Genomic DNA, 25,910 nt, shown 5'->3' with positions numbered 1-25,910 from the left:
GTGTGGATATGAATAAGAGTACAAAATTAAGAAAGCCCTTTTAGAAATTTTGGTAACTTCTGCCTTTTTTTATTTTCAACAGAAATGAAGCAGAGTTTATAAAAATTACAGTTATTGTAATGATAAAGTAAACACAAAATATTTTCCTCCATTGAATTTATGACAAACTAAGTGTCAACTGATAAAGTTAATGAAAAAACCTTCTTTTATTGACTAAAGTAACAATTACCTTTAGTATCGAGTTCCATTAAAAGTTGAAGAAAAAAAGAAGCACAGAGGAAGTGACATGGAAGTATCAGAAAACATACATGATGCTGCGGCTGCTGGATTAATTCCACAAAGACAGAATGGAAAAACTGATAACGATCAATTGCCTATTACAGAAAATAAAGATTCTGATATGTAAGCCTATAGCAATATTTAAATAGTAGATAATTGTTATTTTCCTATGCAACAATCTTTTCTAGTTTAAGCTAATGTTCTTGATGAACAAATTTCGTATTTTTTGTGGAGAAATTTCATCCTACGTGCTAATGAGAAAAATGTAAATACCAATGAGATACCATTTTTTGCAGTCATAGTGATAAATATTTTATTTAAAAAAATAACCAAAGTTAGGAAATGTGAGGAAAATGACATTTTTAGACACTGTGGCTGGATGAAATTGGTAACTCCTTTCTGAAAGGTGATTTAGCAGTGTATTTCAAAATTTCAAATATGTTGGGCCACCTGGGTGGCACAGTTGGGTAAGCATCCAACTTTGGCTCAGGTCATGATCTTGCACTTCATGAGCTTGAGCCTTGTGTCAGGCTCTGTGCTAACAGCTCAGAGCCTGGAGCCTGCTTCAGATTCTGTGTCTCCCTCTTTCTCTGCCCCTCCCCTGCTTGTGCTCTGTCTCTGTCACTGTCAAAAATAAATAATATAACGTGAGAAAAATATTTCAGGTAGGTCATCTCTTTATTCCAATGGTGTCATTGCCAGGACTGGGTCCTTCTGAAATATGTGACTTCTATAAGCAAGCGTGTGTGCCTGCACATGCAAACATACACACACACACACACACACACACACACACACTATAAGGGCATTTATTATATATTATTACATATACAAAATAGGACAGATATATTAAGGTTACTTATATAAATATGTTACATGTATATGTGAAGGATATTTATTATAGCATTCCCATATCAAACATTTGGAGATAGTCTAAATGTTTATTGAATTATTTTGAGAGACAGACAGAGAATGTGCACACTCGGGAGCCCAAGTATTGAGGGGGAGCAGAGACAGAGAGGGAGAGAGAGAGAATCCCAAGCAGACTCCACATTAACAGTGCAGAGACCAACACAGGGCTCGATCTCACGACCACAAGATCATGAGCTGAGCCAGCATCAACAGTCAGATGCTCACCAGACTGAGCCACCTATGGGCCCCAGAGATAGGCTAAATATCCATTCATTAATATGGAAGTAAAGTTTCACTTCTATAAAGTAATGGAGTATGTGACCATTTTAAAAAATGAATTTAGGTCTATGTGTACTGATGGTTTAACAAAGTATATTTAAAGCATATGGTTTGGTTTGACGTCATGTCTTATGCACATTTTGTTAGAATACTTTTAATATCTACTGAATTGCAAACGGAAGTTCCCTGCTACACTGGCAGTCTACCAACAAAATTGCTAGTTATTAGATTTTTGGTTTTGTTTCCCAGTGCATGAGTGCTCCAATGTTGGACCCTCAACTTAATCTGATTATTGCCAAGAGGATTCACGTGGCAACATGTCTCATATTCTATATAAATATTTCATGGCCCCTGTGCTATAAGCCAAGATGCTGGTAATGCAATGAATCGTTTTTATAAAGGTACCTTGCTTGCATGCCATTATCCTGCCTTTTTAGAGAATATATTTCAACATGAACCACAACAAATTTTTCAACAGTGCCTTCATGTTATACAATTTGTGACAATTCAGTTTACAAAGTAGGACTATTTTCTGCATTCCCAACCCCTTTTACTTCTGTGTATAAAATTTTAATATGACTCATTACTTTGGATAGTATAAAATATCCTAGAGTTGGGTGACGTTTTAAAAATGTTTGTTTATTTTGAGAGAGAGAGAGAGAGAGAGCGAGAGAGCATGCACACATGAGTGGGGGAGGAGCAAAGAGAGAGGGAGAGAGAGAATCCCAAGGAGGCTCCATGCAGTCAGTGCAGAACTCAATGCTAAAGAACCTAGAGATCATGTCTGAGCCGAAATCAAGAGTTGGATGCTTCGTGCACTGGGCTACCCAGGTGCCCTTAGAGTTCAATAATTTTTATCAAGCACGAAATACTGCCCTTGAAACTTAGTTTTTCTGTGGTCTTTCTAAGCATGAGAAAAATGGTAATCAGCTTATATAATATATATCTAGAAAAAATTTAAGGAGTCTTCTCAGTGTATAATTTTGTGAGTTATTTTGTACCTTGGTCTGGCATTTTAAAAAAGCAAAAAAAAAAACCACAAAAAAACTAGTGTTACATATATGCAATTTTTAAGACTTCCAAATATTACAAGAATACCTAATCATTATGTAACAATTGAAAACTACAGCAATAATAGAAAATTAAATCAACCATGACCATTCCACTTAGCTATGAAATCCATCAACAGCCTTCTTCACTCTTTGATCCTGATTTCCCTCCCTCCCATCCACTCTTGAATTCATTGTAGCAATTTTCCCTCTCATTCCTCCAGAATTGTTTTTTCAAGGTTACCACCGATTTTCACTTTAATAAATCTAAACAATTTCATACATCTCATTTTACTTAACCTTTCAGCGATATCTGACCCAGTGGAAAACTCTCTCCTCCAAAATTCTGTCTCCATGTTGCTTGTAGGCTGTCACTCACTCATCTGATTTTCCCGCTGTCTTTCTAGTCTGTACACCTCAGCCTGATTTGCTTGTTTCTTCTCATCCCACACCTTTTAACCCATTGATGTCTTCCAGGAATTTGCCTTTGATTTTCCTTCTCTTGACTTTTACTATCTTGTATATTCTAATGATCCTCAAGTTTACTTCTCCAGCCCGGATCTCTCTCCATAATTCCAGGCCCGCCTATCAAACTGCCTACTTGATATCTCTTTCTCGATAGCTATTGCAAACTTAACATGTCCCAAATTGAACTCCTGATATTCTTTCTTTATATTTGCCTTTCATGTCTTTCCTAATTGAGTTAATAACAGTTCTATGAGTTGCTCTGCTAAAAAACTTGGTGTCATCTATGACTCCTGTCTTTCTTTTCTTTTTCTTTCACTTTTTCTTTCTCTTTTCATTTTCCTTTTCATACACATCACATCTCATCTGTCAGCAAATCTTGTCATGTCTTCCTTCAAATATATCGAGAGGGGCGCCTGGGTGGCGCAGTCGGTTAAGCATCCGACTTCAGCCAGGTCACGATCTCGCGGTCCGTGAGTTCGAGCCCTGCGTCAGGCTCTGGGCTGATGGCTCGGAGCCTGGAGCCTGTTTCCGATTCTGTGTCTCCCTCTCTCTCTGCCCCTCCCCTGTTCATGCTCTGTCTCTCTCTGTCCCAAAAATAAATTAAAAAACGTTGAAAAAAAATTAAAAAAAAAATATATCGAGAATCCAAACACATCTTCCATGACCAAGAGACTATCATCTGTTGTTTATATTGGTGTAATAGGTAACTAAATGGTCTTCTTGTTTGTTTGTTTCTTCTTTTGTTTTTCCTCTGTTTCCGTTAATTCTAAACACATTGGATCTAGTAAAACGTAAGTCGGATTGTGTCTTTCCTCTGCTCAAAGCTTAATTGCCTCCCATTTCACTCAGAGTACATGACAAAACTCTTCCTAATGCCGACAAGGCCTGTATATGATCAGGTGTCTCCTTCTCTCTCTCTGATTTGAACTCTTTTCTACCCCTTTTATTCTGTCCAGCCATACTGATTTCTCACTACTCTTTAAGTACTTCGGACATACTTCTGTACTTGCTGTTGACTCTATCTGCAATGCTTTCCCTCAGATACCTCATGGCTTGCTTTTTCCTTTTTTGTTTGTTTTTCCTTTCAGGTTTTTGCTTAAAAGTCACTTTCTCAGCAAGGCCTTTCTTGGCCATCCTGACTAGTACTTCAACTACCCTTTTCCCTATAACACATCAAAATGTGATTTCTCTGCTTTAGTTTTTCTCCTCTAATACTGTATATTTTGCCTGTGTAGCTTATTGTTATTGTATGTTTACTTCACTCATGAGTAGGATTGTTATCTGTTCATTGCCATGTCCTCAGTGCCTAGAAAATGTTCTAGTCTATATAGTACTTCTTCAATAATGTTTATTGAGTGAACGGAGTTTAACTTGTGTGTATAGTTTTTAACATAATACTAGTCCCCACCTTGACAAAGTTTGGCATGGGTTCATTCTGACAAGTAAACCTGCCAGTTATATACAGTTTTTGGATTTTAGGGGGTCCAATATTGTGTTTACTTGCTACTTATTCTTTTAGTTGTATTTATGTTAGTTTTCATTATGGTGAAATGTATCAAAGGAATAGCAAACTTCCTTTATATTTATTAAGGAAACTAAAATATGGTGGCAAATTATTATAGGACTTTAAAAATTCTTGCCAAAGATTATGAGCCCTCAATATCTGAAATAAAAAGATGAAGTTGTAATTGATCACTTACAAATAAGAGCGAGCTATGCTGGTTAGTTATAGTCGTTTCTAACAGAGCAGTCTGCTATTCTTATACAGGGTTTGGGGAAGAGTGGAGTTTAAGGATGGGGGGACTTTCAGAAAATTAAATGGTTTGTCATCATCTGAAGCACCATGCTTATTTGGGTGATACTGTTGTGGATTGGTTGCCACGCTGAAGCATGTGTATTGGAGTCATTTTTGTCCTTTATTTGCTGTCTTTCAGAAGGAAGGAGCTGAAATGGATTGGTTGGTGAGTAGGGCTGGTGCACATTGATTAACACATTTAAAACTGATTCTGGTGGCTTCTTGTTACCATGGCTACGTGTTAGGGTTTCTTTTTGTTTTGTTTTGTTTTGTTTTTTCTAAGTTTGAGGTGGCTCTCACCAGATGTTTTCTACTTAAAAGTTGCTTCTATTGACTGGGTTCAAATTGAAAGCTATTTCAAATTCTATAATTACAGATTCATTTTTGAAATTTGAGTTGAGAGGAATTGTTTGACAATTGCTTTCAGAAAGATTCTTCTTTTCTTGGATGTTATTTCCACGAAGAAAGTTATCTGTATAACAGTTTTTGAAAAAAAATTGTTAGTTTTGTTTTTGTTTTTGGTGCTCTTCGGGGCTCATGTTTAAGTCTTAAATAATCCGTGGGAAATTTCATTATTTTTGGAAATGTACGTAGCTGTATGGTAATAATATTCTGTTGCATGCATTTAGTCCATGAAAACAGAATTATAATTTTCTTTTTGGTGAATCCCCCATTTTTTTCTATCAGGATTAGATATTAGGCTAAAAGTATACAAAATTTACCAAATCATTTTTTTTAATTGTTTAAAATGTTTCTTCATTTGGAGAGAGACAAAGTGAGAGTTGGGGAGGGGCAGAGAGAGGGGGAGACAAAGATTCCAAAGCAGGATCCAGACTCTGGGCTGTCAGCACACAGTCCGATGTGGGGATTGAAGCCACAAACCCTTAGATCACAAACCGAGCCAAAGTCATACACTTAACGTACTGAGCCATCCAGGCGCTGCAAACCATTTTTTTTAAACAAAAGCACAACTAATCAGATGATTGTCATTTTTGAGTGATAGATAATAACATATGAGTACTTTTGAATTTTTTAAGTTTTTCCAGATTTATGAGATATAAGTAACATACATCTGTGTAACTAACTGTAAGGTGTACCTGTATTAATTTGATACACTTTTATATTGTCAAATGATTACCACAATAGTGTTATTACTTCCATCATCTCACATAAATATCATTTTTTGTTTGTGATGATCTAGTCTTGTAGCAACTTTCAAATGATATGATACAGTATTGTTCACTGTAATCACCATCCTGCACATTAAATCCCCAGAATTTATTAATCTTGTAACAGGTAGTTTGTACCCTTTGACCAATATCTACCCATTTCTCACAGCCTCCTAACCCTGGCAACCACCAGTCTGTTCTGTTTCTTGTGAAATTTTTTTTAATTCCACATATAAGTCAGATCATGCAGTGTTTGTCTTCTGTGTCTGACTTCTTTTCACTAAGCATAAAGCCCTCAAGTTTCACTCATGTTGTCACAAATGGCAGGATTTCCTTCTTGTTTGTGGCTGAAAATATTCCATTGTAACTGTATACCATATTTTTTTAATCCATGGATCCACTGATGGATGCTTAGGTTGTTTCTTGACTATTTTTTTTAATTTTTTTTTAGCGTTTATTTATTTTTGAGACAGAGAGAGACAAAGCATGAACGGGGGAGAGTCAGAGAGAGGGAGACACAGAATCTGAAACAGGCTCCAGGCTCTGAGCTGTCAGCACAGAGTCCGACGTGGGGCTTGAACTCATGGACCATGAGATCATGACCTGGGCCGAAGTTGGCCACTTAACCGACTGAGCCACCCAGGCGCCCCAAGTTTCTTGACTATTGTAAATAATGCTGCAATAAAGATAGGGCTGCAGATATCTCTCCAAGATAAGGATGTCATCGCTTTAAGATATATACCCAGAAATGGGATTATTGGCTCATATGGAGGTTCTATTTTTAGTTTGTTGAGGAGCCACCATACTGTTTTACATAGTGGCTGTCCCAATTTACAGTCCTACAGGAGTACAAGGAATCCCTTTCCTGTACATCCTTGCCAATGATATCTCTTGTCTTTTTGACAATAGCCATTTTAATAGGTCAAAGTGATATCTATATACTGCAGTTTTGATTTGCATTTCCCTGATGAATAGTGATATCGAGCACCTTCTTGTGTACCCCTGGCCATTTGAATATGTTTTGAGGAGAGACGTCTTTTAAGGTGCCTTGCCCAGTTTTTAATTATATTTGTTTTTAGCTGTTGAATTGTACGAATTCCTCACACATTTTAGATATTGACGTTTTTCATATTTGTAGCTTGCAAATGTTTTCATCCTTTCCATAGGTTGCCTTTCCATCATGTTGCTTGTTTCTTTTGCTGTGCAGAAACATTGTTGATTGCATTGGTTGTTTTTGCTTTTATTACTTGTACTTTGGATGTCCTATTCTAAATCATTCGTAAGATCTATGTCAAGGAGCTTTTATCCTCTGTTTTCTTCTAGGAGTTTTATGATTTAAGATTTTATATAGAAGTCTTTATTTGCGTTTGGGTTGACTTTTGTGAGTGGTGTAAGGTAGAGGCACAGTTTTATTCTTTTGCATGTTAATAGCCAGTTTTCTCACCATCATGTATTGAAGAGATTACCTTTTCTCTTTTGAGTATTCTTGGGTCTCTTAACAAAGAGACTTTATGCATGGGTTTTTAGTTGACTTTATGCATGGGTTTATTTCTGGGTTCTTGATTCTGTTTCATTCATCTTTGTGTTTTGTTTTTGTGTGTGTCTGTGTGTGCAACTTCATACGGTTTTTATTACCATAACTTTGTAATAGTTTGACACCAGCAAGTGTGATGCTTCCAGCTTTGTTCTTCTTTCTTAGGATTGTTTTGGCTATTTGGGGTCTTTCTTGTTTCTTACACATTTGAGGAATGCTTTTCCTATTTCTGTGAAAAAGGTCATTGGAATTTTGACAAGGATTGCATTAACTCTGTGGGTGGTTTCAGGTAATGTGGATATTTAATGATACTAATTTTTCGAATCCATAACAACGGGGTATCTTCCCATTTGTTTGTGTCTCTGCTATTTCTTTTACCAATGTCTTGTAGTTTTTACTGTACCTATCTTTCAGAAATCCTTGATTAAAATTATTCCAAAATATTTTGTTTTTTTTGATGCTTTGGGGAAGGGGATTTTTTCCTTATATTTCTTTTTCAGCTATTTCATTGTTATTGTTTAGAAATGTAACGGATCTCTTGATGCTGATTTTGTAATTTTTTTTTACTAAATATAATCTATTGTCAAATTGGTTTCCATACAACACCCAGTGCTCATCCCAACAGGTGCCCTTCTCAATGCCTATCACCCACTTTCCCCTCTCCCCCACCTCCTATCAACCCTTAGTTTATTCTCAGTGTTTACGAGTCTCTTATTGTTTGCCTCCCTCCCTCTCTGTAACTTTTTTTCCCCATCCCCCACACCCATGGTCTCCTGTCAAGTTTCTCAGGATCCACATATAGGTGAAATCATATGGTATCTGTCTTTCTCTGCCTGACTTATTTCACTTTGCATAATTCCCTCCTATTCCATCCACGTTGTTGCAAATGGCCAGATTTCACTCTTTCTCATTGCCAAGTAGTATTCCACTGTATATATAAACCACATCTTCTTTCTCCATTCCTCGGGTGATGGACATTTAGGCTCTTTCCATAATTTGGCGATTGTTGAAAGTGCTACTGTATACATTGGGGTACATGTGCCCCTATGCATCAGCACTCCTGTATCCCTTGGGTAAATTCCCAGCAGTGCTATTGCTGGGTCCTAGGGTTGTTCTATTTTTAATTATTTTAGGAAGCTCCACGCTGTTTTCCAGAGTGGCTGCACCAGTTTGCATTCCCACCCACAGTGCAAGAGGGTTCCTGTTTCTCCACATCCTTGCCAGCATCTGTAGTCTCCTGATTTGTTCATTTTAGCCACTCTGACCAGCTTGAGGTGGTATCTCAGTGTGGTTTAGATTTGTATTTCCCTGATGAGGAGTGACGTTGAGCATCTTTCCATGTGTCTGTTGTCCATCTGGATGTCTTCTTTGTGAAAAGTGTCTATTCATGTCTCCTGCCCATTTCTTCCCTGGATTATTTGTTTTGTGGATGTGGAGTTTGGTGAGTTCTTTACAGGTTCTGGATATTAGCCCTTCCTTTATGCGATATGTCATTTGCAACTATCTTCTCCCATTCTGTCGGTTGCCTTTCGGTTTTGTTGATTGATTCCTTTGCAGTGCAGAAGCTTTTTATCTTGACGAGGTCCCAATAGTTCATTTTTGCTTTCCATTCCCTTGCCTTGGGAGATGTGTCAAATAAGAAATTGCTGCGGCGGAGGTCAAAGAGGTTTTTTTTCCTGCTTTCTCCTCTAGGGTTTTGATGGTTTCCTGTCTCACATTCAGGTCCTTCATCCATTTTGAGTTTATTTGTGTGTATGGTATAAGAAAAGTCGTCTAGTTTCATTCTTCTGCATGTTGCTGTCCAGTTCTCCCAGAAGAAAGAGACTGTCTTTGTTTCCCATGGGATACTCTTTCCTGCTTTGTCAATGTTTAGTTGGCCATACATTTGTGGGTTCACCTCTGGGGTTTCTATTCTATTCCATTGGTCTGTGTGTCTGTTTTTGTGCCAATACCATACTGTCTTGATGATCACAGCTTTGTAGTAGAGGCTAAAGAGACAGAGTGTGAACAGGGGAGGGGGAGAGAGAAAGAGAGAGAGAGAGAGAGAGAGAGAGAGAGAGAGAGAGAGAGAGAATACAAAGCAGGCTCCAGGCTTCGAACTGTCAGCACAGAGCCCAATAGAGGGCTTGAACCATAAACCATGGGATCATGAACTTAGCTGAAGTCAGAAGCTTAACTGACTGAGCCACCCAGGCACCCCTGCATCTTTATGTTGATTTGGTATCCTTCATCCATGGAACAGCTTTTTGGTGGTATCATCAGGATTTTCTATATATAAGAACATATCATCTGTAAACAAAGACAGTTTTACTTCTTCTTTTCTGATTTGGATGCCTTTTATTTCCTTTTCTTGCCTGACTGCTTTGGCTAGGACTTCCTCTATCCTGTTGAATAGGAGTGGTCAAGTGGGCAACTTTGCCTTGTTCTTGAACTTAGAGTAAAAGCTTTCCGTTTTTTACCACTGCATATGATGTTGGCTATGGGCTTATCATATTGGGCTTCATTATGTCCAGGTGTGATAATTCAGTACCCACATTGTTGAGAGTTTTTATCTTGAAAAGATGTTGAATTTGGTCAAATGCTTTTTTCTCCCATGCTGGGATGATGATATGATTTTTTTTATCCTGTTAATGCGGTGTATCAAATGTATTTATTCGATTTGATTTCTGAAGGATAATTTTGCTGAGTAAAGTATTCTTGATTGGTAGTCTTTTTTCTCTTAGCACTTTGAATATGTAATCCCACTGCCTCCTGGCATGGAAGGTTTCTGCTGAGACATTGCTAATAGCCTTATGAGGGTTCACTTGTAGTCACATAGTCTTTTCTCACTCTTTTTCATTCTTTTGACTTTGTTCTCTGCTGACTGGATAATTTGATAGTTCCTGTCTTTCAATTCACATTTTTTTTTTGCTTGATCCATTTCCTGTAAGTGATCACTCTTGCTTTTTTCATCTCCTTCATTATACTCTTCAGCTCCAGGATTTTTGTTTAGTTAGCTTTTACTATTTCCAGCTCTTTGTTAAGCTTCTCATTTTATTCATAGAGTGTTTTTCTGATTTTATTGAATTGGCTTTTGTGTTTTTCTTGTAACTCATTGAGTTTCCTTAAAACTGCTATTTTTGAATTCTTTTTTGAATAAATTACAGATCTCCCTGTGTTTCCGATTGATTACTGGAATATTATTGTGATCCTTTGATGGTATAATATTTCCTTGATATTTTATATTCTTTGCAGTTTTGCATTGCTGTCTTTGCATTTGAAGTAGCAGTCACCTCCTCCAGTCTTTAATGACTACCTCTTCAGTGTGTCCAAACCTGATTTTTTTGCTCCAGTGGGATGCTGGAAATTCTCTGCAGGACACCTGGTTTTCCAAAAAGGCTCTCTCATCCACGGGTGATTATCTTAGAGAGTGTTTTCTAGGGAGGGACTCCCAGATGCGGCTGAGAGGGAGGGGCTGGAGGCACTTTATGGGCTATTGCTAGGTCCACAGATTAGACTGTAGTATGTCTGCCTGTTACCTGATGCACAGGTAGGCAAGACTTTTCCTTGGTCCCTTGGAATACGGTGCTAGATTCCCACAGCTCCTGCAAAGGCAGTTTTCCCGTGGGTGGATAAGATGCCAGTTTGTTGTAGGTGGGGAGACGCAACAAGGTACATCTTGTTCAGCTATCATACTGATATCGCTCTGACATATGGGTATTTTAAAAGTAGTTTTTCCCCTAAGATATTTCCCTGATTTCTTCTTTCATGTTATATGGACCTCATGCTACTTTAAAACTTTGTTGAAATTAAGCATTCTTATATTTAAAAGCAAAGCCACAAATAGAGCACACATCTAGTTATTACTCCCATGTCTAAGAGTCACTGCCTTTAGGAAATGAACTCTAACTTTTTAGTGTAACCTTCAAGGTTCTTCAGAATTTCTTTCCTGACTGATCTCTTACTACTTGCTTCCATGTATTTTATGGTTTTTTTTCCAAGTTCCTATAAGCTTATACTTTTTCCTTTCAAGGCACCTAGATGCCATCTGTGTAATCTTTGTGCTCACATTCTAATCTCTAAGAAAATGGTTTTCTCCCGTTTCTTTCCCTGGTGACCTCTGCTGTTTATTTTCCCTCTTCAGTAAAGCCTTTCTCGTCCTCACTTACAGCTTTTCACATGTCAATTCTTACAAATCACATTGTATTCTAATTGTATATTTACCTGTGTTTGAAGCAACAGATGAGTATTTCCTTTTGTACGGTTGGTACTTCAGCACTGTTCTCTGAATTAATCAAATTAAGTCAGATGGGTAAAATTCAGAACTTGATGAAAATGGTCTTTTTATTCTTTATCAGTAAAATTATTAGAAAACATTGGCTTTTTTATGGCTTTTTAATGGCTTTGTTTTTTTTAAGGAGGGAACCTGGTTTACATATGAAGAAGTTAAAGAAAGGTGAAAATGAAAAAGGGACATCAAAAGGATCTGTGATCACACCAGTGTTGCAGAAGGCAGATTCCCTAACTGGTGGTCCACTACAAAAGAATGATGGCAGCCATTCCAGTGAAAAGGATCAGCATGAAAACAGGTAAAATCTATAAATTCCTATGTGCCTGTGAAGGAATTTTAGCAGTGATTACCTTTTGTGGAAATAAAATGCTTTAGTGTAGGTAGGTCCAAGCTAAAGCAAGAAATACTCAACATATCAAACACACTGCTTGAAAAGTTGTGATGAGGGTAAATGACTTTGTCAAGGAGCAGTTTGAGTAGTCACCATGGAAGCATGGAAGATGAGTAAGTGTAAACAACTCCTTACAGCATTTTAATAGGGAAAGGTAATAGAGAAATGGATGATAACTGAAAAAGAATGTGAATTGCAAAGGCATTTTCTTTCTCTTTTTATTTTAAGATGGGAGCTTTTAGAGAATGTATTCTGTTGGAAATGATCAATAGAGATAGACATGGTTAGTTAATTTAATTTTGTTTGCATTTGCAAACATTAGGAAGTTTGTTGATTGTATTACATTATCTTTTAAAAATTATAGTAATTGTCTTTATTACTCTTATTCATGTGATTTTGTGCAAGAAGTTGATTTATTCTGAATTGGTTCCACAATGGGGTATTCTCATACAATTGAATGTGCAGATTTAAAAATATATATGTATGTATGCAAGTATATATTGTATATATGTATATATATAAAATATATTAAATTAAATTAATTAATTTATTAAATTAATTAATTTAATTAAATAATTAAATAATTTAAAATAAGTAAATCAATTTAATTTAATAATTTAATTAATTAATTAATTAATTATATATTTATATATATTTATATATATGGCTGTATAATTTCTTATATGTATGTATATGTATATTTATTATATGTATATTATATGTATAATATACATATTATATTTATATGTATATGCATATGCATAATATACAAATTATATGTATAATTTCTTATATATGTATATATAAGTATATGTGTATAAGTTCTATATGTATATATTTGTATACACACACACACACTTATCATAAATGTATGCAAACACTGAGGCCATTCTGAATAAAACTAATCCTTCCTTGATGATTTTAGATATCCAGTGCCTTTGATAGTATCACAAATAGCTATGATTGTGTTAGGGACTTTAAAGTATCTGGTTCTATTAAATTAATATTATTTAGGTTCTGGGGAAAGGGGAAGATTTTGTTTATTTACAATTGGAAAAGAAACTAGTAATCCATAACAGATTATTCCTTTTGGACTAGAGAGCTCTAAATTACCAAAACCATGCTTCCTGTACCAACAGTGCCATTGACACAGATTGTATGCTCAATAAGTATGTGTTAAATGTGGAATTAAACAGTGGAATGAATGAATGAATGAATGAATGAATGCCTGTTGAGGAACTTCTCTAGAAGAAGCAAATCTTTAGTTTATTGAAAGTAGATTTCTCATCTTGCCAAGTATAAAGTCTCTTAAAAAATGTGTAAGATTCAGAAATTGTTATGTATCACTATAGCTAGAAATCGAATCATAATATAGATTCATTTGCTGTCATATTAGTTAGAAACACTGGAGTATTACTTTAACCACATAGTATAAAACACATGCTTTGAAGGCACATTCCTGGGTTTGAATTCAGGGTCTGTTCTTGGCCAGCGACGAGGTCTTCTTGGGAAAGTCACTTCGACTTTCTGTGCCTCATTTTCTTCCTGTGTAAAATACCTAATATAATAACCTACTTCATAGGATTGTTGTGGGGCTTCAAATACCTTGAAGACATGTAAAGTGCTCATAGTAATGCCTAGAGAGTAGTTGCATAGTGAGTCTTCAACACGTTAATATCATGATTGTTAAAAAGGGGTTCTTTCATATAGGGACTTAACTTGCACTTTCCAAGTAGGTTTTAGTGCCAGTAAAAGTTTATTTTTAGTAAAATGACAACAACACAAACAATGGTATCATTCCTATCAAATAATGCAAGTAGCATTAGGATTTTCCTTTGCTTTTGTTAGTTATTACCTAACTTTAGTACTTTGTTGTGCTTGCTTCAGCAGCACATATACTAGAACTGGATACACCTAATCCCTTGTTAATATTAGCAGTAGTATGTTTTCTATGTTGTTTAATGTTACTCTGTTGTTTAATCCCCTTTGTAGAAAATTAGATTCAAATGCAGAGATTTTATATCAGAAACAATAGGTTTAGATACGCTTTGTATTTTAAGTATTTAATATTTGCCTGAAAAGAATTGTTTTTTTTTTCAGACCTGCAAAGAAAATTTCTAAGAAAAAGAACAAGGTAAGCAAAAGAGACAATGTAATTTTATTTTATTTATTATTTGTTTTATTTTTATTTTATTATATTATTTTGATACATATTTGTTAGGAATATTGTTCAGTGGCAAAAAATTACTTTATGAAAGATGTAGTGAAAAAATAGAAAATCTTCCTTTGTTGTAGAGACATTTGCTGTGAAAAAGTTATTTAGAAATACTAGCTATGGATAACAGTGTCTTTTTGATAAAAATCCGTTCTTTTAAAAAGTCTCTATGGTTTTGCTTTTAAATGTTCATTCACTTATTTTTAAAATGTATTTTGAGAGAGAGCACGCACAAGTGGGGGGGGGGCTGAGAGAGAGGGGGAGAGAGAATCCCAAGCAGGCTCCATGCTGTCATTGTGGAGGTCAACGTGGGACTCAAACTCAGGAACCCTGAGGTCATGACCTGAGCCAAAATGGAGTCGGATGCTCAACCGATTGAGCCAGTCGGGTGCCCCTGTTTTTGCTTTTATAAAAAGATGGCTATTTATCACTTCTCTACAACTAGTATATTTTATAAATATTTGGGGGACATTTTGAAATGGTATTATTCATTGGTAGGTCAAAAAGCAAATTACTTCTATGGATGATCTTGTCGACTTCATTCAGTCATCTGAAGCAGCTTCAGAGCATTGTGAGTTGCCTTACTCTAAGAATTTCATGTTGCTGATTGAACAACTTGGCATGGATTGTAAAGGTACGTATATTGCTGTAGTAATATGTGCACACCTTGCCTACTACTGCACCATAGAACACTGCTGTATTATAGAGCTGCTCATCTCAGAAATATGTTTTATATTAAAATAAAAGCAGAACTATTGTATCCTCTCAGCCAAAGAGTCATCATTTCTACTCTACCTTTCTTAGAGAGAATGGCACATCTAATGTGTTTGTTAACTCTGCTTCTCTTCTGTGCCTTCACCCAGTTCAGGTCATTATTTTTCTCCTAGATGACTGAAATAACTTCAGGACTGTTTTCCCTGCTGTTCTACCACCCAGGACCTTGGTCTACACTGCAACCATAATTAGTATATGTTTTTAAAAAAATGTGTCTTTCATCATGGTACCCCCTTGCTTAAAGCTTAGCTAGTACTTCTCATTGCTATTAGGTTAAAGGCCACAGTCCTCTGGCTTCATCTTGTATTGTTTTACATCCTTCTTTCCGTCTGTGTCTTATCCACTGTTTTAGACATTTCTTCCTGTGAAAGAGCTTTTCGTTTCCAACATTTTTAGTTCATATATGAAGTTTAGTTCATATATGAAGTGTGTCATTTGATAGTTTTGACATATGTTTACACGTATGAAACGATAACCATAATCCAGACAGTTAACATATTCATCACCCTTAAAAATCTCATGTCCCTTCATATTCCCTTATTATGAAGCTGCCAAATTGTTTTCTAAAGGAGTTGTATGGTTTTCCATTCCCAACAGCAGTCTGTGAGAGCACCAATTCCTACATACATATTCATGAACACTTAGTATTGTCAGCTTTTTAAATCCTAGCCATTCGGATGGATATTTAGTATATATCTCATTATGGTTTCAATATACATTTCCCTAATAACTGATGAGCATATTTTCATGTGCTTGTTTGCCATCTGTGTATCTTCTTTGAATTGTCCAAATCTTTGGTTGTTTTAAAAATTTGTTTGTTTGTTTTCTTACTTGTTGAGTTTTCAGAATTCTTTGTATATTCTAGACACAGTTCCTTATTTTGTTTTCTTTTTTTTGTGGTTATTGTTGTTGTTGTTGTTTCCACTGAGGCATTTTATTTTCACATATGTATTACATCCCTAGAAAAAGAATCCCAGGATTTCCCCTTCTGTGTGTTTTCATCTTCCTTCTTCATGGTCCATGACTGTAGCTGAGGTGGTCAGTATAATGAAACCAAACTGAGCAGATTATTCTGCCATTTTTCTAGATCTTTGCATTTTCCATCAATTCTGGGGCCAGTCACTCCACGCTTGCTTAACCTGCCTGTGAGTTTCACAACAATTTACCCAACTCTTTTGATCATCAATGATTTTAAATTCACCAGTGTAACCATGCTTCATCATCACAGTTAGAAAGTGGACAATGTCTTTGGAGCATGGCCTAGTAAGAACCTGGCGTTTGCTTCTCTTTTCAGTATTGTTATGCTTTGGGAAGCATCTGCCACGACATTCACTTGCATCATGATGGTGGCACAGAAAGATGGTGGAAAGAGCTAGGTACAGTTCCTTTCTCACCTCTCTTTTTTTTGCAAGGTTTTTCTTCTCCCACTCTGTGACTTTTCCTTGTCTCAACAGTGTTTTTAAATTTTTTTCAATGTTTTTTATTTATTTTTGGGACAGAGAGAGACAGAGCATGAATGGGGGAGGGGCAGAGAGAGAGGGAAACACAGAATCGGAAACAGGCTCCAGGCTCCGAGCCATCAGCCCAGAGCCTGACGCGGGGCTCGAACTCACGGACCGCGAGATCGTGACCTGGCTGAAGTCGGACGCTTAACCGACTGCGCCTCCCAGGCGCCCCTCAACAGTGTTTTTAAAGAGCAGTTTTTCTTTTTGGTGAAGTCCAGTTTACACATTCATTTGTTCTTGTATGATTCTTGCTTTTGGTTTTCATATCTAAGAAATATTTGCATAGCACAAGGTCACAAAGCTTTTATCTCATGCTTTCTTTTAGAAGTTATATAGTTTTAGGTCTTACATTTAGATCTATGACTGATTTTATATTCTTTTTTATTTGTGATACAGAGTATGGATACAAGTTCATTCTTTTGCATATGGATATCTAGTTGTTCCAGCACCACTTATTGAAAAGGCTGTGTTTTCTCCACTTTATGCCATTGGTCCTTTGTCATAATAAGTTGGCCACATATGTGTGGCTTTATGTATGGGCTCTATTCTGTCTCATTGATCTCTTTGTCCATCTTTGTACCAATATTATGCTGTTTTAATCACTGCCAGTTTATAAGGATTTTTGAAATCAGGTAGTGTTTGTCGTCCTGCTCTGTTCTTTTCAGTGTTCTTCCGCTACTCTGGATCCTTTGCATTTCCACGTGAATTTTAGAATCAGTTTGTCTGTTTCTTAAAACAAACAAACAAACAAACAAACAAACCACAACTCTGGTGGTCTTCTGGAAATTAAGTTTAGATTATGTTGAATCTACAGATTTATTTGGGGAGAATTGGCTTCTTGACTCTATTGAATCTTTTAACCCCTGAACAGAGTATATATCTCTCCCTTGATATAGGTCTTTTAAAATTTTCTCAGTAATATTTTGTAGTGTTTAATGTATAGGTCTTTCTGTCTTTTATGATATTAACTGTGATTATTTTTTTTATTTTCAGTGCAGTTGTAAATAATACATCTTAAATTTAATTTTTTTTAATGCTTACTCTTGAGAGAGCGACAGAGCATGAGTTGGGGAGGGGCGGAGAGAGAGGTAGACAGAATCTGAAGCAGGCTCCAGGCTCCAAGCTATCAGTACAGAGCCCGACGTGGGGCTTGAAATCACCAACGGTGAGATCATGACCTGAGCCTGAGCCCAGTGCTTAACCAGCTGAGCCACCCAGATGCCCTGAAATTTTAATTTTTGATTCTTTATAGCTAATATATAGAAATACAGTTGATTTGTGTGTAATGATTCTGTATCCTCCAACCTTGATAAGTTTATATGTATGGATATATTTAATATTAGAGAGAATACATGAGCAGGGGAGAGGGGCAGAGAGAGAGAGAGAGAGAGAGAGAGAATCTTAAGCAGTCCCCATGCTCAGTGCGAGCCTGACATAGGGCTCCATCCCATGACTCTGGGATCATAGCCTGAGCTGAAATCAAGAGACAGACATTCAACCGACTGAGTCATCCATGTGCCATAATACATTCATTTATTAATTCTAGTAGCGTTTTTCTTAATCCTGTCAGATTTTCTACATAAGCAAAGGTCATAAAATTCATTTTTAACTACTATTTTACTAACAATGGTAAATATTGTAGATTTGTAGCCAATACATTCTCTGTCACAACTAATCAGCTTTTCCATTGTACTATAAGAGCAGCCAATAGATACTGCATAAATTAATGGACATGGCTGTATTTTGATAAAATTTAATTTACCAAAACAAGTAACATGGACCATAGGCTGGAGATTGCCAACTTCTATTTTGTGACCATGTCCTTGCTAGTAGAGACAGTTTCACTTCATTTTCTATCTGGATGTCCTTTGTTGCTTTATCTTGTTTGATTGCATTGGCTAGACCTGCTAGTATAGTGCTGAACAGAAGAAGTCATTCAGTGAATGTCATTCCTGTCTTCTTCCTGATCTTATAGGAAATGCATTCAGTTTTTCACCATTGTTTATAATGTTAGCTATAGAGTTATCATGACTTGTTTTGTTTTGTTTTGTTTTGTTTTGTTTTAAATCATATTGAAGTTCCCTTGTATTCCAGGATTGCCGAAAGTTTTTATCTGGAATGGATGTTGAATTTTGACAAGGAACTTATTTTATCTACAGAGATAGATACGGTTTTTGAATCTTAAACCAACTCTGCATTTCTGGGATAAACCCCATTTGGTAATAACAAATTATCCCTTAGCGTATTGTTAGATTCCCCCCCCCCCCACAAACACACATGGCTATAGTTTAATTAATTAATTAATGAAATATAATTTATTGTCAAGTTAGCTAACGTACAGTGTATACATCGTGCTCTTGGCTTTGGGAGTATATTCCCATGATTCATTACTTACATACCACACCCAGTGCTCATCCCAACAAGTGCCCTCCTCAATGCCCATCACCTATTCTCCCCTTCCCCCACCCCTCCATGAACCTTCAGTTTGTTCTCTGTATTTAAGAGTTTCTTATGGTTTGCTTCCCTCTCTGTTTGAAACTATTTTCCTCCTTCTATTCCCCCATGTTCTTCTGTTAAGTTTCTCAAAATCCACATATGAGTGAAAATATATGATATCTGTTTTTCTCTGACTGACTTATTTCACTTCACATACTACCCTCCAGTTCCATCCATGTTGTTGCAAATGGCAAGATTTCATTCTTTCTCATTACCAAGTAATATCCATTGTATATATAAACCACATCTTCTTTTCCCATAAATCAGTTGATGGACATTTGTGTTCTTTCCATAATTTGGTGATTGTTGATAGTATAAATGTTGGGGTACATGTGCCCCTATGAATCAGCACTCCTGTATCCCTTGGATATATGCCTAGTAGTGCAATTGCTGGGTTGTTGGATAATTTTATTTTTAATTTTTTGAGGAACCTCCACTCTGTTTTCCGGAGCAGTGGCACCACCCATGCATTCCCACCGACAGTGCAAGAGAATTCCCATTTCTGCACATCCTCACCAATGTCTGTTGTTTCCTGTGTTGTTAATTTTATCTACCCTGACCGGTGTGAGGTGGTATCTCAATGTGGTTTTGATTTGTATTTCCCTGATGATGAGTGACGTTGAACATTCTTTCATGTGCCTGTTGGCCTTCTGGATGTCTTCTTTGGAAAAGTGTCTATTCATGTCTTCTGCCCATTTCTTCCCTGGATTATTTGTTTTTTGGGTGTTGAGTTTGGCCAATTCTTTCTAGAGTATGGATACTAATCCTTTATCCGATATGTCATGTGCAGATATCTTCTCCCATTCCGTTGGTACCTTTTAATTTTGTGGATCGTTTCCTTTGAAGTGCAGAAGCTTTCTACATTGATGAGGTCCCAATAGTCCAATTTTGCTTTTATTTCCCTTGCCTTCAGAGATGTGTTGAGTAGAATTTGCTGTAGCCAAGGTCAAAGAGGTTGTGGCCTGTGTTCTTCTCTAGGGTTTTGATGGTTTCCTCTCTCACATTGAGGTCTTTCATCCATTTTGAGTTTATGCACGGTGTAAGAAACTGGTCCTGTTTCATTCTTCTGCATGTTGCTGTCCAGCCCTCCCAGCACCATTTGCTAAAGAGCCTATCTTCTTTCCATTGGATACTCTTTCCTGCTTTGCCAAGGTTTAGTTGGCCATACATTTGTGGGTCCATTTCTGGATTCTCTATTCTATTCCATTCGCCTTTGTGTCTCTTTTTGTGCCAATAGTATACTCCCTTGATGATCGCAGCTTTGTAGTAGAGGCTAACGTCTGGGATTGTGATGCCTCCAGCTTTGGTTTTCTTTTTCAACATTATTTTGGTTATCTGGGATCTTGTGGTTACATACAAATTGTAGGATTGTTTGTTCTAGCTCTGAGAAGAATGCTGGTGCAACGTTGATTGGGATTGCACTGAATGTGTAGATTGCTTTGGGTCATTATCGACATTTTCACAATGTAGCTTCAATGCCAACTTCGTGAAAGCTTGTCTTATCTCTCTACTGCTTGCAGTCCTGGATACTCCAAGTAAACTGTAAACATCCAGATCTGTGCCCACTAAAATGGCCATATACACTATTAGGAAACAGAATGACCCTTTTCAGGTCCCGGACGTAGTCATTTTCATTGAACCAGACTCCCATTCTTTCTCTGATACAAGTTCTGATGAAAGTGAACATTCATATATACAGCTGGTTCCAACTGAGAGGATATGCAGGTTTGAGAACTTGTGTTCACGTTACTCCAAGAGCGAATCAAGCATCATGAAATTTTCTCCCAAAATGTCAATCTGTGTAGGCTCAGTAATCTCCACTTCCTCAGATCACAAAAGATATCAAAATACTTTGAGGAATCTAACCTTCTTAACATTCTGTTTCTCCTTTCTTCCTTTAATCCTAAATGTCTAAATCTTCTCCTTACCTGCGAATGGTCTCTGGCTCATTTCTAACTCCTTGTCATGCAGCCAAAACATACGTTTGTAAAGTATAGCGGTGGAGGTAACAAATATTCAGACTAAAATAAGCAACCAGAGGAAAATCGAGAACATATTGTCCAATACCACCATGGGACAAGTGGTTCTCCTAGGGGTCCTTCTCAGCGTGGGTGTGGTGGACTTGATCTGCGCCAAGCTTCAGGGCCAGGTAGAAACTGCCGGTAAATGCAATAGGAAGGATTTCTGGCTGCCATCAGCCCAGAATAGGATGTGGGGAGAGGGGAAGGATGGGGACATCCCATGAAAGAGAATGCTGGCATATGAAGTCTCTGGCAGGACTAGGGTGAAAAGAGCCTGAGTAACTGAAGCTTAAGTGAGAGAAAGGGTCGCAAGAAGCTGGGAAGCGAAGTCAGAAGAAGGGTGATGATGTAGGTAGTGAGAAAAAGATGGGGAGCTAGAACACACAACTCATAGCAGGGGCGGAGATGAAGGGAGGAGAGACAGGTGCACAGGCATTGGGATTTCCCTTCCAGAAGGCCATGCCTCTGCCACTGCCGCCGCCTCCCGCTCCAGCAGAGCCTGGGGCCCGGCCCATGCCCACCTCAGTCTAGGGGGGTCGCCTCCTACAGCTACTCCCCCACCTTCAATTCCCGGCAGGTGGCGGACCCCGCCCCCACAAGGCCAAGTGCCTGCTGTGAGCCTGTGAACAAAACACCTGCTCTCCAGCCACTACCAGAGTGGGGCGGGGCAGGGCGGGGCACTTGTGAAGCTGGGGGAGGAGCCACAAAGGCAGCAAGGAGCACCGCACTTCCCTCTTCTTTTTTAATGTATACATTCAGTGCTATCAGTCTTCATGTGAGTGCTACTAGGGTAGCACTACAAATTCTACTATGTTTTCATTTTCATTCAGTTCAGAATCCTTTCTATTTTTTTTTTCTTTTTTCATTACTTCTTTGACCCAGGGGATATTTCGAAGTGTTCTGTAGTTCACAAATAGTTGAGTATTTTCCAGAGATATTTTTGTGCTTGTTTTCTGATTTGATTGTTTTGTGGTCAGGGAACACACTATTATGACTTCAGGCCTATTGACTTCTTCCTTTTATTAAGGCTTATTTTTGACCCAGAACATAGTCTTTTTTGGTAAGTGTTCCATAGATCCTTGAGAAGAATAGTGGTGGCCAAGTCTACTATGCCCTTGCTGATGTTGAGCCTATTGAAATATCAGACTATAATTGTGAATTTGCCTATTTCTGTTTTCAGTTCTATCAATTTTTACTTCATGTACTTTTAAGCTATTAACAGATACATGAACATTTAAGATTGCTCTTAATTGACCCTTTTATGATTATATAATGACCTGTTTACTGCTGGTAATGATTTTTTTGCTTGAAACTGTTTTGTCTGCTATTCATATAGCCACTCTAGCTCAGCCTTCTTTGGTCAAGTGTTAGTGTGGCATATCATATTTCTATCTTTTGAACAAATTTCTGTCTTGACATTTAAAGTGCATTTTGTATAGGTGGCATATAGTTGAGTCTTCCTTTTTTATCCATTTTGACAGTCTGCGTTTTAGTTGAGGCTTTTAGACCGTTTTCATTTACTGTGATTTTTTTTCAATATATGAAATTTATTGTCAAATTAGTTTCCATACAACACCCAGTGCTCATCCCAAAAGGTGCCCTCCTCAATACCCATCACCCACCCTCCCCTCCCTCCCACCCCCCATCAACCCTCAGTTTGTTCTCAGTTGTTTCTTTTTTTTAATTTTTTTTAACATTTATTTATTTTTGAGACAGAGAGAGACAGAGCATGAACGGGGGAGGGGCAGAGAGAGAGGGAGACACAGAATCGGAAGCAGGCTCCCAGGCTCCAGGCCATCAGCCCAGAGCCCGACGCGGGGCTCAAACTCGCGGACCGCGAGATCGTGACCTGAGCCGAAGTCAGCCGCTCAACCGACTGAGCCACCCAGGCGCCCTGTTCTCAGTTTTTAAGAGTCTGTTATGCTTTGGCTCTCTCCCACTCTAACCTCTTTTTTTCTTTTTTCCTTCCCCTCCCCCATGGGTTTCTGTTAAGTTTCTCAGGATCCACATAAGAGTGAAAACATATGGTATCTGTCTTTCTCTGTATGGCTTATTTCACTTAGCATCACACTCTCCACTTCCATCCACGTTGCTACAAAGGGCCATTTACTGTGATTTTTGAGATAGTTGATTTGAATCTGTCATCATGCTGTTTGATTTGCATTTGTCTTATCTGCTCCTTGTTCCCGTTCTCTTCTTTTTCTGCTTTCTTTTAATCGAGTAATTTTTATGATTCAGTTTTATCCATTTATTTATTTTTTCACGTATTCATTTATTCATGTATTCATTTATTCACTTATTTATTTAGGCTTCCTAGCTAGAACTTTTCAGTTTTGCTGCTTTAGTGGTTGGTTTAGGGTTTATAGTCTATGGCTTCAGCATCACAGTCTCCCTTCCAGTAATGTTATACCACATCGTATATAGTTTAGGCAAATTACAAGAGTTGACTTCCATTTCTTCTTTCCTAGACAGATCCTTCCTGGGTCAGTGGGATTATAGTTTTCATGAAATTTAGGAAGATTTGGGCCATATTTTTTTCCTGTCCCTTTCCCCTGCCTCTTTGGGCAATTGTATATTTCCCAGTTGAAGTTTTCTCCCAGGTTTCCAATGTTAAACTTCAGTCTTTTGTTTTGTGATGTCTAATATGTGTTTATTCCTACCCATCGTATTGTTCATGGCTAACATAATTTACATCTCTGTAAGTGTTATTTGGTTTTTAAAACTATAGCTTCTATGCCTCTAGTTATCTTTTCATGCTTTGTTTGGAGATAGAGTTAAGTTACTTACAAACACTTGGATCCTTTAGTCTTGCTCTTACGAATTATTGGCTGAATCCAGAGTGGTGATCAGCCTAAGGCAAATTATGAGTTTTTCTATCTTAGCTAATGTGAATAGACACTGTCCCTCGTGCTGTGGGAGCACCAGGCAGTGTTTCCTCTACTCTTTTCAGATTTTTTTCCCTTGATGACTTCCTTCCATGTATGCACTGGTTGTTACTCTGCTGAATAGCCAAAGGGGACCCTGTGCAGATGCCCAGGGTTCTTTCTGTGTCCTGCTTTCTCCTCTCCTGGATGCTGACCTGTCGTCTCTATCTGTCTTGACTTCACCACACTCTCAGTTTTGCCACCTTGACACAAGGAGTATGGTGAAATCTACTTAAATAATTTATGTCTCCTGTGTCGTAGCCTGAAAACTCTCTCAAGGGAATGAGTTTGGGCATACGTGTTAGGCTAACGTGTTTTGTTTTCAGGGATCATTGTCCTTCATTTTCTGAAGTTCTGTGTCTTGACAATCATGTTAAAATTGTATTTTGTCTGTTTTGTTTTTGCTTGCTTCAGGTAGGAAGAGAGGAAGATCAATCAGTATGTGTTACCCCATCTTGTCCAGAAGTAGATTACAGTGGAACTTCAGCACATGCTCTAGACTGTCGAGAGTGCTTGTCTTCCTCCTTTGCTTAATTGCCTCCTGCTCCTCCTTCATTCCTCAGTATAGTTATCTCTTCCTCAGGGACATCTATCTTCCTTGGGCCCAATCTAGATCAAGTTATGATCACAGAACTCTGTCTTCTAATAGGAACTATCTGAATTTAGAATTACCGTTTGAGTTGTCTTTCTCCTTCACTAGACTTTAAGCTAATCAAGAGCCAGGGGTCTTCTCTATTGTATGTGTAGAGCTGAGTATAACATCTTCCAATGAAGGTATATATTTATTCAATGTGTGAATGAGTGAATTGAAGATGCACAGGCCTGTATATGCAAAAAGTACTCATCTATTTTATTTCTGTTTCTTCTCTGATGCAGATTATGCTGGCTTCTTGAAAATCCAAGATATACGTGTTTCCTACGAGAAATTAAGGAAACTTAACAAAAATCACTGTAAACTTCTTATGGGAAAAATGACAAAAATGGAAAAAATGGTTAGTGCACTACAAAACGAGCTACAAGAAACCAAAGACATGATATCACGGTTAGAGCATCAAAAAGTTGAATGGGAATGTGAATTCTGCAGTTTGAGGTACAGCATCTTGGCTTTAAGGAAATATTTCAACTGTTTCCTTTTTTTCCAAAGATGTGTAGAGGCAGTTTTGTAATTGCTGACTTACCTTATGGGATTTTTCTGGAAAGAATACTTGTTTAGTGTTGTGAGGTGTGCGATTCTTGGAAAAAACACAGCAAGTTCTTAACAGTGAATACTTCTAATACTTTAATGTATATTCCAAATCATAATTTTAATGGCCATATAAAAGTCCACCATAGTCCAAGAGACATCATTATTTAAGAGATTGAATTCTGCCTGTTTTTCATCTTTCTGTATTTTAATTAATGCTGTCAAGAATGTCTTTTATAGAAATCTGTTTCTACATGTCTGGTTACTTACTTGGAATCAATTCTTCAATATAATGTTATCTGGATAAGGTATAAAAATTTTAAAAAAGGTCTTTGATCCATATTTTTAAATTGTTCTCAGGAAAGTTTATATTACTTTCTGTACCTACCAACAGAGTATAAAATGGTCATTTTTCTCAAGACAGTAAAATTCCCCAAAATTGATTCCGTTTGCTTCTTAACATGCAGGGGTTAAAAGGTAAAGTGGGGGTGCCTGGGTGGCTCAGTTGGTTAAGCATCTGGCTTCGGCTCAGGTGATGATCTCGTGAGTTTGAGCCTTGCTTTGGGTGGGCTCGAGCCCGGCTTTGGGTGAGCACGAGCCCCGCTTCAGGTGAGCTCCTCTTCTCTCACTGTCTCTCCCTCTCTGT

The 25,910-nt window shown here is 37.5% G+C and overlaps 1 protein-coding gene across 1 annotated transcript; it reads left to right on the top strand.

The window, feature by feature from the left end:
• The first annotated feature begins 243 nt into the window (after positions 1–243).
• On the top strand, positions 244–25,738 carry LOC131496441 (ankyrin repeat domain-containing protein 26-like). Its single transcript, XM_058701990.1, has 6 exons — positions 244–402; positions 11,883–12,053; positions 14,247–14,280; positions 14,860–14,995; positions 24,958–25,171; positions 25,732–25,738. Exons 1-6 carry the CDS (start codon positions 287–289, stop codon positions 25,736–25,738), a joined length of 678 nt encoding a protein of 225 aa, XP_058557973.1. The 5' UTR covers positions 244–286.
• Positions 25,739–25,910: the final 172 nt, after the last annotated feature.

This window comes from Neofelis nebulosa, chromosome 15 (assembly GCF_028018385.1).
Source record: "Neofelis nebulosa isolate mNeoNeb1 chromosome 15, mNeoNeb1.pri, whole genome shotgun sequence".
NCBI lineage: Eukaryota > Metazoa > Chordata > Mammalia > Carnivora > Felidae > Neofelis > Neofelis nebulosa.
The sequence above is the reverse complement of the archived record's forward strand: the minus strand, read 5'-3'. Positions and strand labels throughout refer to the sequence as shown.

Bases quoted from the DNA above. Each gene is read 5' to 3' on its own strand.
- LOC131496441 (XM_058701990.1), top strand. From the start codon at position 287: ATGGAAGTATCAGAAAACATACATGATGCTGCGGCTGCTGGATTAATT. The intron at 403-11,882 runs GTAAGCCTATAG...GTTTTTTTTAAG, and splicing joins GAAAATAAAGATTCTGATAT to GAGGGAACCTGGTTTACATA. The intron at 14,996-24,957 runs GTACGTATATTG...TCTCTGATGCAG, and splicing joins ACTTGGCATGGATTGTAAAG to ATTATGCTGGCTTCTTGAAA.